General features: G+C 40.5%; 1 protein-coding gene across 17 annotated transcripts in view; it reads right to left on the bottom strand.

The window, feature by feature from the left end:
- The window catches only part of NFYA (nuclear transcription factor Y subunit alpha), a 30,051-nt gene that overhangs the window by 9,237 nt on the left and 3,237 nt on the right, over positions 1–17,577 (bottom strand). For 5 of the 17 annotated variants that reach the window (XM_077334357.1, XM_077334358.1, XM_077334359.1 and 2 more), the window contains exons 2-8: positions 14,446–14,567; positions 13,318–13,404; positions 10,482–10,628; positions 6,134–6,265; positions 5,499–5,604; positions 2,636–2,802; positions 1,524–1,697 (exon numbers count right to left, since the gene is read on the bottom strand). In XM_077334357.1, coding sequence (XP_077190472.1) covers positions 1,524–1,697; positions 2,636–2,802; positions 5,499–5,604; positions 6,134–6,265; positions 10,482–10,628; positions 13,318–13,404; positions 14,446–14,520 — 888 coding nt within the window. In that variant the 5' untranslated portion in view covers positions 14,521–14,567. The remainder of the gene's footprint in view (positions 1–1,523; positions 1,698–2,635; positions 2,803–5,498; positions 5,605–6,133; positions 6,266–10,481; positions 10,629–13,317; positions 13,405–14,445; positions 14,568–17,577) is intronic. The other 12 variants (XM_077334369.1, XM_077334370.1, XM_077334371.1 and 9 more) reach the window with 6 other exon arrangements.

Genomic DNA, 17,577 nt, shown 5'->3' on the forward strand with positions numbered 1-17,577 from the left:
ACTGTTCAGCTGATTGCTGATGATATTCCTCTGCTGCTGCACCACCACCATTCATTTTGTCAGATGAGGAAATGGGAAGGAATAAAGATGGGGGCTGGCACAGAGGCTGGCACTAGCATGATAAAGCTAGTTTCAGAGGTGTTGCTCTGCAGTAGCACTTTAGAGACCAGCAATATTTTGGGGGTATGAGGTTTAAGAGACAAAGCTACCTTTGTCGGTGGAGAGAGGTGTGCTACAAAGTATGAAGGGAAAGGGGGTGTAAGATTTTAAGCAGAGATGTACTGACAGAGCTGGAAACATGGAGATTGGAAAGGAACGGGAAGGAATTAAACAAACAAAAAACACATCCTTTTCTGGTTCTTCCATTATGCAGCCCCAGGAACCAATTTTCCAGGGGCTGGAAAGAACTGGAAGGAGGGAGAACAAGGCTAATTATCAGCATCCCTACAAGTCTTCCACTGATCGACTGCTGCATCCAGCTTCCAAGCCTCAACCAGATATTCACTAGAAATCAATGGATTCCAAATAACTCTTCTTTAAGAGTGTTAAATATTATACTAAATACTATACTGAAATAATGATTTATAAGCTCTGACCACTGGGTCCTTTAACCTCTCATAATGCAGTCATTAGAAAGGTTAAAAGAAAAGATGAAAACTATATATGTTTGCCCTTTTTGAGTCAGTATTTATCTAAAATAGATAACCAAAACTTGAGATATTATTCTAAATCAGTAGTTCTCAACCCTTTGGTGGTCGAACAACCCTTTCACAAGGTTTGTGGCAGAACAAGCAGCTTAGCCAGGGGTGGCCCACATCCCTTTACTGATGTCTCCAAATCAATATTGTCTGAGGGAGGATGCCTGCACACAAGAGCTGAATAAATCTTTGTTGGTCTTAAAGGTGCCCCTGAACTCAATTTTTGTTCTTCCAAATCACTGGTTTTCGTTACTCAGTTCATACCCCTTTTCTCCAAGGGGGTCCCAAAGTGGCCGAAATTGCTTTTCTTCAGTTTCATCCACACTACATCTTACATGGTAGATCGAGATAGAGCATTTGTCTGTCTGGAGCAGCGGAAAAGAGCAAGATCGGCATGGTGGGACAAGAGGCAAAACTGAACTGAGAAGCCTTGGAAAGAAACCCAATTTATATACAATCATGAACAATGTATCGTCATGCCGTTGGTCAGTTTCGGTTTAATTTCTGTGAAAGAACACTTGCATAATTTTATGGTTGGGGGTCACCACAACATGAGGAACTGTATTAAAGGGTCACAGCATTAGGAAAGTTGAGAACCACTGTTCTAAATGGTCTTCATTAGTGCCTCATATGGCAGCTTTAATATTTCCCATCCTTGCTGGAAATGCCATATGCTCTGTATTTACCATTTTATTTGCTTTCTTCATCACACTGGTGGTAGGTCACAGATCCTGTAATAATTATCCTTTATAGTTTATGGATGAGTTCCAGTGGACATGCATACAACTTATTCTGCTTTTCAAGTATATTAGATTGTAACCTCACCCTTCGCTCTTTAGGGATTTTCCCTTCTGCTTCCAGCTTGGCTCTTGCTTGCCGTCTCTTTAGAATCCGGTGGTACTGTTTAGCATTCACATACAGGGGCTCCTCTTCAAGCATCTCTGCTCCAGGCAAAGGTATCCTCTGAATAGCTGGCACAGATCCAGTCCCTGGCACCATCTATAACAAGGTAAGGAAGCAGTTCTGTTACATAAATGCATTTAAGATGAGTACAAAAAGCAGTTATAAATATATGATTCCTGGCAATACAACCTCTATGTCTTCTGAAAAAATGTCTTGCAGTTAAGAGTTTCTTCAACCTCCATAAAACTTGGTAGAAAACCACACAATATCAGCATTTACCATACCAGACTTAATACAATTCTGTTGGGAGCCCACACACAGTTCTAACTCAACCTTGCCCCAGTTGCCTTAACTGAGGACAGGTGTGGCCCAGATTCACCCACATGTGGAAGGCTGAGAGGTGGCTGGCACCCAGGCCGATTGCACTGACACAGCCAAGAATAAGACAGGAAGCCAACCAGAGGTAAGGAAAGAGTGGCCCAAAAAGCAAGGCTGAATTCAGACTTGGAGAAGGTCAGACTAAGAGGCAGCCCTGAACAGCAAGGGAAAGGAGCTGGGCAGGGACACAGGCAGCAGTGCAAAGAGGCAGGAAAGGCTCCCCTTTCCTTTTATAGTCTCTCAGATAGAAGGAGACTGGAAACAAGCCAGGTGGGAGTGGATCCATGGAGTCCAAAACCTGAAGGCAACACACCTGGCTAGAGAGGAAGCAACAGACTGGGCCCAGACTCGGGAGAGAAGAGAGCATGGAGAGCCAGTCTGCAGAAGGAAGAGGACCTGGGTGTTGGAACCCATTATCCTTCCCAATTCTAAGGTTGGTGGGCCGATTGCCCTCTTTGGTGGCAGAACAAGAATAGCAGGGAAACCTCACACATTCCAAATACAAATTACAATGAACAAGACAGAAAAAAAAGTCTTCTGAACACACACAATGTTACCAAGGAACAAATTGGGATGTCTCTCAGAAGACTGAACAAGTAATAATTTATGCTGTAAATAAAATCTGGGGTGGAGTACAAGAAATATTCAGTACGTACCATCACCATTCCACCTGAATTGACCACATTTCCAGCAACAGGCAGCGTCACAGTTACTGTCCCTTGTCCACTGCTGGTTGTATTGGTGTTGGCTCCAGTCTGAACTATCTGGGCTCCAGCCAAACTGGCTGCTGGGATGGTGATCATGCCTGTAACAGGGACTGTAACTTTAACAAACAAAAACAAAACAAAAAACATATACAGAAGATGAAGGGAACACTGTTAGCCCCCTTTCAGATTTTATTTATTCTGCCCAGAAATACACCTAGGGAAAAGAGATTTTTTTGAAAAGTATGAAAAAAATTGAGTCACAACCTATTTGTGAAGGCCGAGTGTTCTCCATAGGAGCTAAACTAGTCCTCTTATGCAGTGGTCCCCAACCTTTTTATCACCAGGGACCACTCACCGGGGACCACTCAACGCCTTTTACTGAGGCCCGGGTGGGGGGGGGGTAGTTTACTCCTCTACTCTCAACCACTGCCCTAGCGCTCTCTGTTCGCTATGGTGATGTTTAAACATCCCTTCAAAATACACGCCACAACAATGAAGTGTGTTGTAAAGGGCTGGGGGGGATGAAGTAAAGGGCCAGGGAGGGGGGGGAGAAGGCATCCTTCGGAGCCCACCTCCAATTAGTCGAAGGACCACATGTGATCCCCCACAGGTTGGGGAGCGCTACTCTTATGGATAGATATGAATTAGTGTGGGTCCTCATATCAAGCAAAAGGACATGTGCTATGGATGAAGAAAGCCAAAGGTTTAATCACTAGTGTTTCTGTTTAATAAGATCATAAGATATTAGTGTTGAGAAAACAGACCTTTCTTTTCATGTATGTCCAGATAACATTTAGCTAGATTTTATTTATTCAGATGTACCAGTGATTTGGCTTCATTTTAAAAATATTAATGGGGCAGGAATAACAGGCAGTTTGCTGCTTAACTTATTTATAAATTATTGGGAGTCAGGGATAACTAGTAAGGCCATTAATTTGTGGATGACACAAAATTATTCAGAATGGCAAAAACCCAAGCAGGCTGTGAAAATGTTCTACATAACCTCTTCATAGCTGGTGAAATGGCAGATGACAATCAGTGTCCATATGTACAAAGTGGTACATGCTGGGGAAAACAATAAAAAAATCATATTTACATAAGTGGGATCTCAATGGGTGGTAATTAATTAAGGCCATGGTAGACAGCCCAGAGAAAATGGTTGTTAGGTGTGCAGAAGCAGCAAAAAAGTCAAAAGAATGTGAAAACAGAACTGTTTTATCACCATGTCCTATTATATATATATCTAACTGCATACACTGGGGTGACCAGAACTTGGTGCCCCCATTTCAAGTGGTATTTTCAAGGCAGAAGCCTGCAAGAAAGGATAACTTAAAATGATCAAAGAATAGGAACACCATCCATATCATGATAGTATTTATAGCTTTTTGGCTGAGAAAAATGTGAAGGAACAAAGGATATGTGGCCCTTCCTTGCATACCCAGGGAATTGTTGATCACCAGTGTGGGATGGTAGGTGAATTTCCTCCAGGCCAGGCTGGATTCTAGAGATTTTGGTGGTGGGGGAACACTTGGACATGCAATTGGGGTCACTGTGGGTGGGCAGGTAGTTGTGAGTAGGTTGGACTAGATGACCCTGGTGTACCTTACAACTCTATGATTCTATGAATCATAAGAATGTAGAAAACGTTTTCTTCCTCTCTCATAATGCTAGAGCATTGGGTCACCCAATCAAATTTGTAGGCAGTAGATTAATGACAGAAAAAGTCCTTACACAATTCATAATTAATTTATGGAACTGCTAGGAGGACCAATGACACAGCTTTAAAAAGGCCCCAGGCAACATCATGCAAGACAGGTCTATCAACAGGTATTAGTAGTGATCATAAAATGGATCCTCCATGTTCTGAAGCAATGTATCTCCAAATATCAGTTACTGAAGGACAACCTATGAAAGAACACCGTTGCATTTATGCTTTGCTTGTTATCAGTATTAAAGCACCCTTGCTCCCAGATTATACTTTTTTTTCACTAAACGATTTTTGCTACTTTAGTATAGATTTTGCTACTTTAGTATAGACAGTATAGATTTTTAGGAATACAGAGTACAGGTACTCCTGTCCCAAAGTTATATACTTGCTCCTTATTTATTTGGAAGCTAGTGTAGTACCTGGTGTATCAGACTAGGATACTGGAGACCCAGGCTCAAATCCCCTTTCTCCTATGGAAGTCTGATGGGTGACCCTGGTCAGTCACATACTCCCAATTTAGCCTACCACCTCACAGGGATGCTGTGAGGATAAAATGGAGAAGGAGGTAAGCTGCCTTGGGTCCTCACTGGGGAGAAAGGTCAGGTATATATGAAATACAGAAATAAACTGCATCTTGCCCTCCTAGCCAATTAGTACCTTCAAGTTAAAAAGCTATTACCATCAAACTCACTGTCCTGTGAAAAAGATTTTGTTGTTATATAAATTGGCATTTATAAAGGAGTGAACAATGTATGACTGATAAATGACACAAACACATAGCTCATGTATTGCAAGCCTTTGGCTTTTTCAGAAAATCTAGAACTCTCCGTTTCAGAAAGAGAAAGGCTGTGGTGTTTCAGGAAAGTGGCACTTGTGAGAAACCTCATAAATGTCACTGCAGCATAAACACAACACACCTTAAGGGTGTCCATACAATGTCATACTAATGAACCTAATATTACTGCACCAAAGAGCTCCAAAAGTAGTCACGTGCATTTATGAATTTTAATTACCTTGGTATCTAGGGGCAAAAAGCAAACAGTGCATATTGTTATGGGAATGGTCACTATTATTTTGACATTCTATGGCATATAGAATTCCTACCTTGTTGAAGAATTGTTCCATCAGCATTAACTGGCTGATAGACAATTGTCTGGCCTTCAGCTGTCTGCGCCACCTGCTGACCCTGAACAGCAATTTGCGGCTGGGTCTGACAAGCACAAAAACATCCCATCAGGGAAAAAAGCAAACACACACCAAGCCAGACAAGGCTACAATCTCTTGCAATTTCTAAATTTTTTGGAAATAGTTTTTAAAAGCACCCACATTTCTTGATTAGGTAGTCTCAGACCAGAACTATTGAGCATTTCAGTTTAGTGATCTAGATGCATCTAGTGATCTAGATGCATTTCTAAACAGATTTCAGTAAACTGCAAGGATGTGACCATTTAAAAAAAAAACCCAAAACACACAAACCTAAATTTCAGCACACTCAAAAAATTATAATGAGGAGGTGGGGGGGAGAATTAGGACTATTACATTAAATAATATTACACTTCCTCCTTAGGAAGATTATACTATCGGTTAGCAGAGTAAAGGTATACTAGCCAATTAGATAAATTGAATATTCTGCCCAATATACATAAGAACCAATTAAATCAATTATTTCCCACAATTCTTTCAAAAATATATAAATCGAACTGCTTTTTCAATTTTTCTCCTACTTTTCATACTTTTACCTGTGTCTGGCCAGCAGTAACTGCAGTTTGGGGTTGCTGGATGATGATTTGCTGTGTCTGACCCTGCTGACCTTGAACTTGCACAGCCTGCCCACCCTGAATCTGAATCTGGCCAGGCTGGACCAACTGAATCTGTGGGGGAGAAAAATTAATCAACTACCTTGTAAAACCTCAGTACCTAACATTGGCATTATCTAAATTATTCTCAGATAACCTCAATTTTCAGCTGCCAAGGTTAAGACAATGGCTAAGAAAAGCCATAACCAAGGCCATTTAATTTCTAAGTGAATAGAATATAAGACTGAATCCTGTTGTAACATTTCCTTTGACCTGGAATGTGGAAGATATCAATTTTTTGATTCCTGGAGTATTCTTAGAGGAAGGAAACTGATTGTTTAATACAGTCTATGCCTATAGGAAGTACCCACCAAATCCCTCAGTTTGGAGACTATGTTTTAAACCAACAGAAATGACTGCCATCAGAAAACAGTTACCTTAGCAACAAGAACAGCTCTGTTGATAGAGCCAACAATAAACTTAAGCATAAGGCTGAAAATAAACTTATTTATTTATATCACTTTAATGACTGGACATTATAATGACATACAAATTAAGGACAAGATTGAGGCCAGTTACTCATTGATTATCTAATTTGATGAAGCCTATTTTGCCCAAATGCAGTATGGTCCAACGTAATAGTATTTAACCTGTAGCATCAAACAAATGTGGAGACTGAAGCCCAGGCTGCTACCTTATAAATTCCAACATCAAAGCATTCTGAAGACAGCATTTATGCCTGAGTTCTAACAGAATGAATAGTGATGCCACCAATGCATGAAGACCATATACTTAGAAAGCATTTTGCCCTTTGTTATGGGATGAACAACAGGAAACAGATATGTAGAGCTCTGTGCAATTCTGGAGTATACTAATCCTTCTCCACTGGATGAACCAGATTCAGAAGAAATATGGTAATGTTAGTTCCTGAGCCTTATGAAGCAGTGACAACCAGCAACCACCTTAGGGACAAAAGTGGAACTGGAGCAAAAGACCACCTTGTCCTTGTGAAACACAAATAACCTTGGTTTAAGGCAAAGTGTTCCCAATTCTGACATATATCTTGATGAAGTGACAGCCACTAAGAATATGACCTTGAGTGTGAAAGAGAAGAATAAGGCACTGTGGCTTGATCAGCTTCAAGCCTCTTCCCTGTAGAAGGCCTTCTAGAAATTCATTTGTTCTTGTTGTATACTGTTTCTGTGAAGCCAACACAACCACAGTGACCTCCTCTGAAAAGCCATGGTTCAAAAGCATTTATTTATCAATTGCCAAGCAACTAGGTAGAGCCATGCTGCATCTGAATGATGAATCACACCACGTGTTAGGAGATTTGCAGAGATTGAGACCTTCCAAGTTGACATTACAGACAATTACAGACAATTCCATGAGGCTGGAAAACTATGGCTTCCTAGGCAAGTGTAGTGGGGAAAGAAATAAAGGCATATAGTAGATTCAGAGAGCAGGTGTCTTGAGACCATAGATCTATTTTGCTCCTGGGCACTGAGCAAAGAATGAGCTAAGCTGTGTGTTCTGAGGAGATACAAAGAGGTCCATCTGAGGGGTCTTGGAGCATTTGCAAGAGGATCCAAGGACCCAACTTCCACTCCTCTGGTCCAACTGAACCAATCCACCATTGTGAATGCTGCTGATGTGCACTGTCCTCAGAGACAGAAAATGGTGAACAGGCCAACAAAATCTTCATTTCCTTTTGCAGCAAACACAATTGGGTGCCACCCTGCTCACTGATGTGAACCTTGGCAGTGGTGGTATCCACAGAGATTCTTGAGTCAATTCTGAAAGTGAAGAACCAACCTGATCACCCGCAACTCCAGAAGATTTTTGCTTAGAGTTGACTTTGAGTAGGACCAAATATCCTGCTCCTAGCTCAGAGTGCAGTGAGCCTCCCAACCATGGAGACTTGAATTTGTGCTGGTGATGATCCCTTCTTCTTTCCCCTCTGAAAAATGACTCCTTGAATCACATTGAGATCTCTGGTCAGTTCCATTATGACATGCCTCTTAATGGAGATCAGGTTTGGAAAGTAGAGCACATGGAAGTCGACTGGAATGGAATCCACTGCCTACCCATTTTTGGACATGAAGATTAAGATCCCCAATTCTTATGGGAAAATCTGTATGTCCCCCAAAAGCATAAACAATGAGATTTCCTTCCCAACATAGATCAAGAACCTGTGTTTTTGAGGAATTAATTCTGAACCTCCTTGCTCTTAAGCAAGGTACTGATCAAATATTATTAAAGCAGAGATGAAGATGAATTATCTGATTTCTCAGGTCTGCCATCACTGCTACTATTAAGTTTATAAAGATGCAGGGTAATATTCTTCAGGGTTTCCGTCTTCCTCCTGTATTTGACAAATCTACTGTGGTCTAAGATGGCTCATCTTTTTGAAGATTGTGAAGTAAGTTCTTCTGTTTGTAAAGCAGTGGCACTGGCTATAAAATCACCTGTATGGAGAAGAGATTTTGTATGGCATGTAAAATTCAAGAACTCTTGTCACAATGGTGGGAAACCAGGGTTGAAAAGAACTTGCTTGGTGTAAGAGAAATGAACTTAAAGGCTATTTTATCTTTTACCCAGAAGAGGACTAAACTCAGATCTAATGAAAAAACTGTAGGCAACTGGCTTATCCTTTGCATCACACACTGTGCTACTGGATCTTGTTTGAACCGGAGAATTGATCGGAGATTGAGATTTATGCCTATAAGACCTCTTGTTCCTATACTAGGAATAACATCTGAGACAGCTCTCTGAATCCAAAAAGAACATCTGTAATGTTCATAGTTTTGCCTGGCTGAGTAGGATCTCACCCAGGTTATCCCTTAAATGGCTGCTATCTGTAAACTTTAAAAATGCCAACGTGGCTTTGGTGAAACAGCCACTCCAAGCTATAAGCCATTAATGTCAATAGGCCACCATAGCCAAAGTATTAGCCCATGAAGAAAACATCATGATATCTAAGCTTGAATCTGCTGGGAAGGCTACTGCCTGTTCCAGTCTATTCAAATAATCTTATTGTCCAGTATTGGAGTTTGCAGAAAAACGAATGGACACTGCTGGCTGAACAGACACCAAAATTGGCTTTGGACCATTTTCTGGGCTCCTTTGATGTGTGCCATGGCTTCACCTGACAGCTAGAGCCTCCACTAGCTTTGTCTGGCTGGCTTTCCTTGTGATTTTGATAGAACTGGTTTCACAGCCTAATCCAACATTACAGCCTCTGAAGCCATCACATGATAGTTTGCAGACAATGCAACCTTGGATAAAAAGGCACTAGTCAAACCGTTACCAGTGATAAAAATGGGAAAAGGGATTTATTTCTGTTTTTCTGAAGAGGAAGATCAGAATGAAAAGACTGAAAAAAAGTGTTCACAGTCAGAGGCTCTAAAATGAACTTTTACTTTCAGTTCCCTTCTCACTATTAAGGCATGAAACAAAACTGAGGGACTTGGAGGGCACTTGCCATAAGGCAGAGGCAGAAGTCTCCAAATACATTCCTGCCTTTAGAAATATTGGAAGTAGCCCAAGCATCAAATTATGCTCTCTGGTTCCAGAGAAGAAGTCTGTCGAGGTGGGTTTGAATAGGTGTTCTTCCCCCTACATTAAAAGGGATGCTGTATATCATTCAATTTCCATTATTATTTTCAACATGATAAAATTTGCAATAAGAGTTTTATGCATCGATTTCACATGACAAAAATTATCTTGAATGCATTTGCATAAGAGCTGAAAGTTTTCAAACCCATTAATTTCTACATGGTAAAATAAACTTTATGTTTCACCATATGAGGTGCTTCCAGAACAATGTTAAAGATGCAAAATGTACATTATACAGACTTTAAGGTCTGTGAACACCCTAAGATGAATTCTCAGAGGTCCTATTATGTAACTTCTAAGATAAGATGTCTGCATTTGATTAACAAAAATATGCCAAGGCCACTTCTAAGGCCAATACGCCATTTTTCAATGCTATGCCATACTTATGTAAGAAGCACTTTATCACACCATATGTGATTGTCTTATGAAATTCTTCAACAACACACAGTGGCTGATGAATTTTTTAGACCCTTTTAAGAGCCACATGACAGGGTCTAAAAAATTAATCAGCCATTGATGTATCAATAATTATTAACAAAACCAGTTGAGAACAGAATTTCAGCATTCAATAGCACCAGATTCCTGGAACATCAGTTGCCGGAAACAAACATCAGCCACTATGCCATGCTGTTTTATCTGTCAATCTGTACATCACTGAGTTGGGCATACAGACCTGTTGCAATCCCTGTGATCCTGAAACTGGAACTTGCATAATGGTCTGACCTTGACTCCCTGGTACAGCCTGTACCATGATTGGCTGACCAGTAGATGTGATCAGCTGACCTCCACTCACTTGTACCATCAATGGCTGGCCTTGCACCTAAAGAACATAAAGGAAAAACAACACAATGAAATAGAAATCCAATAAGTTGCCTATGTATCAGGCACTGACTACACTGACCAACATTATATAAGCAAATCAAATGTAATAGTAATGAAAATCAAGCATCAGTCTGAACCCAGACATATTTATTGCCTCTGAGAACTTCCCACTTTGTCCTACCATCTCCCAAGAAAGCCAGATACAAGAGACTGGTCTCTACATGGATAAAATATAGAGCAAAAAAGTATGTACAACTAGAGTACTAAAATCCTGGAATGTATTCACAGTTCACATGGCATCGTAGGTCATTAAACTATGTAGAGCCTCTTAGAATAGCATCTCAGGCTATCATATCAAGGATTTTTAATTGCAATTTTCCAACATCCTTTCTTGTATCCCTTTTCAATTGAGGAACCTGTGCAACTGAAAGCAGAAGAGGTATATAAGCTGGAATATGCATCCTATATGATCGGAGCCATGATTTCCATATCTGTTCAGAACTCAGTTTGCCACATAATGTAATAAGGCTACTGATGGTAGACAAGCCATAGCTAAATAGCTGAAGCTTCTAGACAGTTCATATAACATGGTATAGGTAATTCTAGATACAGTATTTGCTGGCGTATCAGACTACTTTTTTACCCTGAAAAACATGCCTCCAAATGGGGGGGGGGGGGTCATCCTATATGCCGGGTGCACTTCAGTTGGGATAGACATAGCTGCCCACAGTGGCCTCCCGATGCCCACCCGGTACCCATAGTTGCCTCCCAATGCCCGCCCACCTCATTCTACATACTATCCAGTATTGCGTGGTATCCAGCGAGGCTGCAGCTGGTCATCAGCGTGGCTGCAGTGAGCATCAGCAGCAAGACAGGGGTGCCAGCCTTTTCGGCATGACCGGCCAGTTCTGCTCGGCGGGAAGCAGCGGCGCTCCGGCCCGCCCCTTGTCTCAGGCCCGCCCAGTACCCATAGTGGCCGCCCCTTGTCTCTGGCCCGCCCGGTACCCATAGTGGCCTCCCAATGCCCGCCCACCTCATTCTACATACTATCCAGTATCGCATGGTATCCAGCGCGGCCGCGGCTGGACATCAGCGTGGCTGCAGTGAGCATCAGCAGCAAGACAGGGGTGCCAGCCTTTTCGGCATGACCGGCCAGTTCTGCTCGGCGGGAAGCAGCGGTGCTCTGGACCGCCCCTTGTCTAAGCAGAGATTGCACATGCGCATTAGTGCTGGTCACAGGGAGATGCAGGGGCAGGCCGGAGGCGCTGCGGTCATGCTGCGGCCATACAATGCTGACAATGACAGGTACTATAATGTAATGTAACAAACTCTATATTTTGAGTGGAAATGTTGGGGGGGGGGTCGTCTTATATGCCCAGTCGTCTTATACGCTGGCAAATACGGTACTTGAAATACCGAGACCTGAGCACATGGTGTTTTTATTAGTCTTTTAGATATCAGGTGTTGCATAAACACTTCTTCCTTTTTCCCTTCCAAGTGTATTTAGGCCTCCATAATGGCTACACATTTTTTAAATAAACCTTAGATATTCAATATTTTAACAAGAGGGGTGGGAACATGCAGATATACTGCTCATGCATGCCGGTTGTGCAAAAAAAAAAAAGCTATGGCGCACTCTCCTGCCACAAGCATTGTTCACATTAACAGCGGGAATTTGATCGATGCATGGCAAGGTAGATTTGATTCAGAAAATGCATGAGAAATTCAAAGCAGGAGAACAAAATTTTAAAATGACAAAACATGAAAGACAGCTGCCAAAATCTTCCTCAACAGCTAGCTCTTCCCTTCTTACAGTACAAAAGGGGGCAGTAGACGTGTCTTCCATGGTGCTTAGAACATAAAGAGAGCTGTTGAGTAGCTCAGTGTTAAATCCAGACTAAGCCAACATAATATAAGCAAGATTTTTTTTAATTAACTCAATGAATATTAAATCATTGTTCTGAACTACTGACCCTTAAAAAACAAATGCCAATTTAGCAAACAATCCCTGTCCCCTGCAGCAAAATAAAACTATCATAAAGCACATGGTAATCTGAAGAGATGAAGGTTAACAATTTATAACATTCATCAATGAAAAAGCAAAACATACCTCAAACAGCCCTGGCACGGCTTACAAAATGAGATGATGTTCACATTTCACAAGAACACAAATCAGGATTTGAAATATCCCCTTCCCAATGGATTGCAATTCTTTTGTTTTTAATCAAATTAACATTTTTCTGACTAATGTGATATAAATAACTACACCAACTAAACTGCATTAGTAAGATTTTTTTAAAGGCCTTGGCTTCTTAAAATAAAATTTGATTGTGATGAGAGAACCAAGCATGTACTACATGCTACTATTTAGAATTTCTTTAAAACAAAATAGGCTGTACTGTACTTGGTTCTTATACAAAATAAGTGTCTTCCTATTTACAACAACAGAAAATTCATAGAGCAGCATGCAGTACATGGAACACTGCATGCAGATCAACTCCAAACATTCTGTTAATTGTACTATTACCCATCTACAGTTAGCATAAGCCATAGCAGTTACAAAGCATTAAAAATGCCACTACTCTTCTGTTCCTATTTCAAGCCCCGGTGCAAACACAGCATCAGACATGAAATGATGGGGTGATTCATGCAGTGCTCACGTATACATACAACAGATAGATAACCACTACCTGGAGGGTCTGGACTTGCTGGCCTGAGGCAGATGCCACCTGAGCCTCAGTCTGCAACTGGACAGCAGTGACACCACCCTGCTGCTGGGAACAGGAACAGGAAGAGCTTGAAACTTTGGAGAGCAGGAAAAGCTCAAAACAAAAAACAGCCTTACCACTGCCAAAATAATCCAGGCCCCGCTTGGCCCTTCTTGATGTGAAGACCACTAGTGAACTATAATTACTAAAGAGAGAACAACAGATACTGCTGTTGCCTCCTTACTAAAATCTGGAAACCTAACTTTTGCAGGTTGTACTAAGATCACAAACAAACAAACAGCCAATTAGAGGCCAATGAATTCTAAAGAACAAATCTGAATAGCCTCTAATGGGATGGTACCGAAATCAGTACAGTCTTGACAACGTGCAGAGGACTTCCCTCAGAAACAAAAAACATACCAATTTTAGAAAGCAGAGATCGGATAAGACAAGAAAGGGAAATAAAGTAAAAACAATCAGCTCATAACAATTCTCTCAAATCTATATTATTAATATCTACATGGCTACACAGAATCTCAGAACTGATCATTCTGCTTGTATGTGAATAGGCAACACTTTTTTCCCCGAGGTCAGCATACTTGAGAGAAGAAAATCTCTGAAATACTTCCCAAGAAGAAACACAATAGTCTATGCTCAAAGAATTGTCACTGATATCATCCTCATAAGCACCACCACTGCCTGCTCCAAAAACTGTTACAAAGAAAATAAAGGAATTTATGAAATGGTGTTAAAGTTATCTGCATAGGAAAATTAATCAATCCTTCTATTTTAGGCATTCCAGGATTTATTTTTTCAAACTATCTGACATCCTCATAAAAATAATATATTAGCTTACAGAATACTGAAGATTAAAACCAATTTAGGAAGAAGTGGGACAGACGCCTTATAAACAGATTTTATAGTTTTGCAGTTGCATATTATGGCACATGCTCTGACCATTAAGACAGGGGATTTCTAACATATTCAGGAAAAAGTATGCTCTGGATAACATCACAACCAGTTAAGTAACATGTATTTTCATTGGCTTCTAAAACAGAAGAGAATAACCAAAGCCTTCAATTCAACCTCACAATGAATTTGGCACACCTGTTGCTGAATCTGTCCGGCTTGTACAACTATCTGTTCCGTCGAGCTACTGCTGTTTGCTGTGTACTGCTCCATATTTTTTCACTGCCAATCAGTCTATACAATGAACTTCAACTGCAATCCTAGAAAGAAAAAAAGATTATTCCAAAAATTGATCTAAAAATTTAAGAAAAATGAAAACAGTCAATTCATGTTTAGAATACCTTAACAAAGTCATCCAGCCATCTAGTTTCATTAGAAAAAGAATGTTGAATAAACTTTCAATAAAAAGTATCTTCAAAATCTTTTGCAGCGTTCAATATTTATGTTGCCAGGACTGTAGGAATATACTCTGAAAAAGCAACCTTAATCTTTCTTAATATGGTGTGCTTTATGCTGTTTCTTTACAAATAGCTTAGTTCTACCAACTATTTTGGTTTTTCACAGTTAAGAGCCTCAGAAATAAAACAGCTCATATGAGGTTTTCAACTATGCAAGGACAAGCGAAGATCAGTCCACAAAGTCTGTCTATGTAAGATACAAAACTTTAGCTCCCAAGGTCTTATTTTCAGAAGAAAGCTAAAGTTCCTCTGCTCATTTTGTTGTTCAGTGCCTAGAAAACAAAGCAACATGTAGCACACATGAATGTACTCCTACTTTGAAAGCTGTAGGTCAGATGTTATTGTGTGGCAGTTTTTATACAACTGTCAGTTGCCCTCTGGCTACTACTATTCTGCACAGATAAACATAAATATCAAAAGTGGTTTATAAAAACTGACACCAGTGCTCAATAACACTAAAATAAAAGCATTAGAAAATTTATTGGACCTATTTTTGAATAAATCCTATTCATAAACTTGCCTCATTACTCACTTCATTTTGGAGATTCAGATATTGTCTATGTACAGGAGCCAGCAACAGAAGTACGACAGAATATACGGCACACTTTGCAAACCAATAAAAAATTACATCACCAAGAATAATCAATGTTTACAGCACAGATCAATCATCCCCAGAAAAATTATTCAGCAGAGATCACAGGGCAGGTGGAAAGCAGTGGGGTAACACAGGGATTGGTGCTAGGCCCAGTGCTTTTTTAGCTTGTTCATTAATGATTTGAAATTGGGAGTAAGTAGGGAAGTGGCTAAGTTTGAGGAAGGCACTAAGTTATTCAGGCAGTGAGAACCAGGAAGGACTGTGAGAAGCTCCAGAGAGATCTGTTGAGGCTGAGCGAATGGGGATCAATTTGGCAAATGATGTTCAATGTGGGTTAGTCCAATGCACATTGGAGCCAAAAATCCTACCTATAAATGTAAATTCATAAAACATTTTAACTGAAATTGTACATGCAGATCTTTCTACCTCTCTCCCCACAGTTGCTATCTGGATGTCATACAGGACTATGGGGAGTGATGGTAGAAAGGAACTACAGGCAGAAATCTGCTTTATGACACTTAATAGATATAGATCTTTATGTCTTGTTTCAGTTTGTCTCATTCACAAGCCCCAAGCATCAGGAGGTTATATACTACATGCTTGGAGGAATGTTACTGAAAGCAATCCTGTTTCCAGAAACTTTTGTCCAGTCTTGAAAACAAAGTATGCATGGCACCCATCTGGTCTGTGTTGGCTCTTTGAGGGATATTAACCTGCTTTATGAGAATTCAGCTTATAAAGAATTACAGTCCCTCTTAACTACAGAAGTTGACACAGAGAGGCAGCATAGTAAAGTTTAGTCTTTGGAAGTAAATAAATTCTGGGTAGCATCTTTACAACTGTGGGGACCCCTTTCATTTAAGATAGTGGTCCCCAACCTTTTTATCACCGTGGACCGGTCAATGCTTGACAATTTTACTGAGGCCCTGGGGGGGGGGGTAGTCTTTTGCTGAGGGACGTCACTGCCGCCTGAGCCCTTGCTCCACTTGCTTTCCCGCCAGCACCCCTGACTTCCCGCTGCCTGCTGGGGGGGGGCGCTGCCAGCAGTAGCTGCGCAGTGCCACGCCGAGGGGGAGCCCCAGCCATGGTAGCCGCTGGAGAACACCAAAGCTGACCCAGCGGCAGAGTGTCAGGGCAGCCCCCGAGGCAGCACCCAGGCAGTAGGACGAAGAGGAGCCGCGGCCCGGTACTGACTGATCCACGGACTGGTACCGGTCCCCGGACCGGGGGTTGGGGACCACTGGACACACCCAATCCTGAACACCTTCTAAAAGAAATGCAAGTCTTTTGAGCTGGCTTTTCATGGCCATGTTTAAAATGCTTAAAATATGCAGATTTCCAATCATCTGAATTAATCTAATTTCTAAGATTTTAAGGGCTTTATTTGGATCTAGTTTTTTACAATGTGCATATGTAATATGTTAGAGTGGTAGGTATCATGTCAGAATTTACTACTAGTTAACTAAAGAAATTATTTCTTTGACAGTATACTAATTTATATAGCTCAGTTTTACACTTAGTTTTAAGTGTATTTCAAAGTAATTTACTGAGATCAATAGGACATATTGTATTTACAAGCATGCACAATAATATATGCTGGAACATTTTTACATCAACTTAAAATGTAGCTTCAAGAGTTAATAAATCTCACATGTTTTGATAGGAAATAACTGTTTATAACCTGACACATCAGAATACATTTGTATATTTAGCCATGAATGTCACTGCTAAATTTTAGCATCCCATCCTTTAGGATTTCCTTTAAATTTCTACACTGTTTCTGAACAACCAGTACACAAATCTAATGTTTATTAAGAGGAAACTACATAATTCAAGTCTCAGACTGGTAAGAATAAAGAGAACAATTTTGGAAAGTTTTCCCCCATTCAACTATGATTCAGATTTATCTAACAGAAAATGCAGTCTCTTTCTACATAATATAATTTCAAAAGAAGAATTATTACTACATTTCACTCCCTTTCTTCAGGCTGCTGAGTGGTACACAAACCACACTTCAATACAATACCAGTCAATCAAAATGGGGCAACACTACCATTAATTCCAACTGTGGTGGGGTTTCTTTAAAGCTCACATTCTTCAAAGGGAAAAAATTGCATGAGGAAATTCAGCATAAAAAATAATCATTTCATAATCTTGTATTTCAGAAAGATGTCAGATCATATTTGTTCTCTTTTATGATTAAGATTTTTAACATCA

Source organism: Paroedura picta, chromosome 4 (genome assembly GCF_049243985.1).
Source record: "Paroedura picta isolate Pp20150507F chromosome 4, Ppicta_v3.0, whole genome shotgun sequence".
Classification (NCBI taxonomy): Eukaryota; Metazoa; Chordata; class Lepidosauria; order Squamata; family Gekkonidae; genus Paroedura; species Paroedura picta.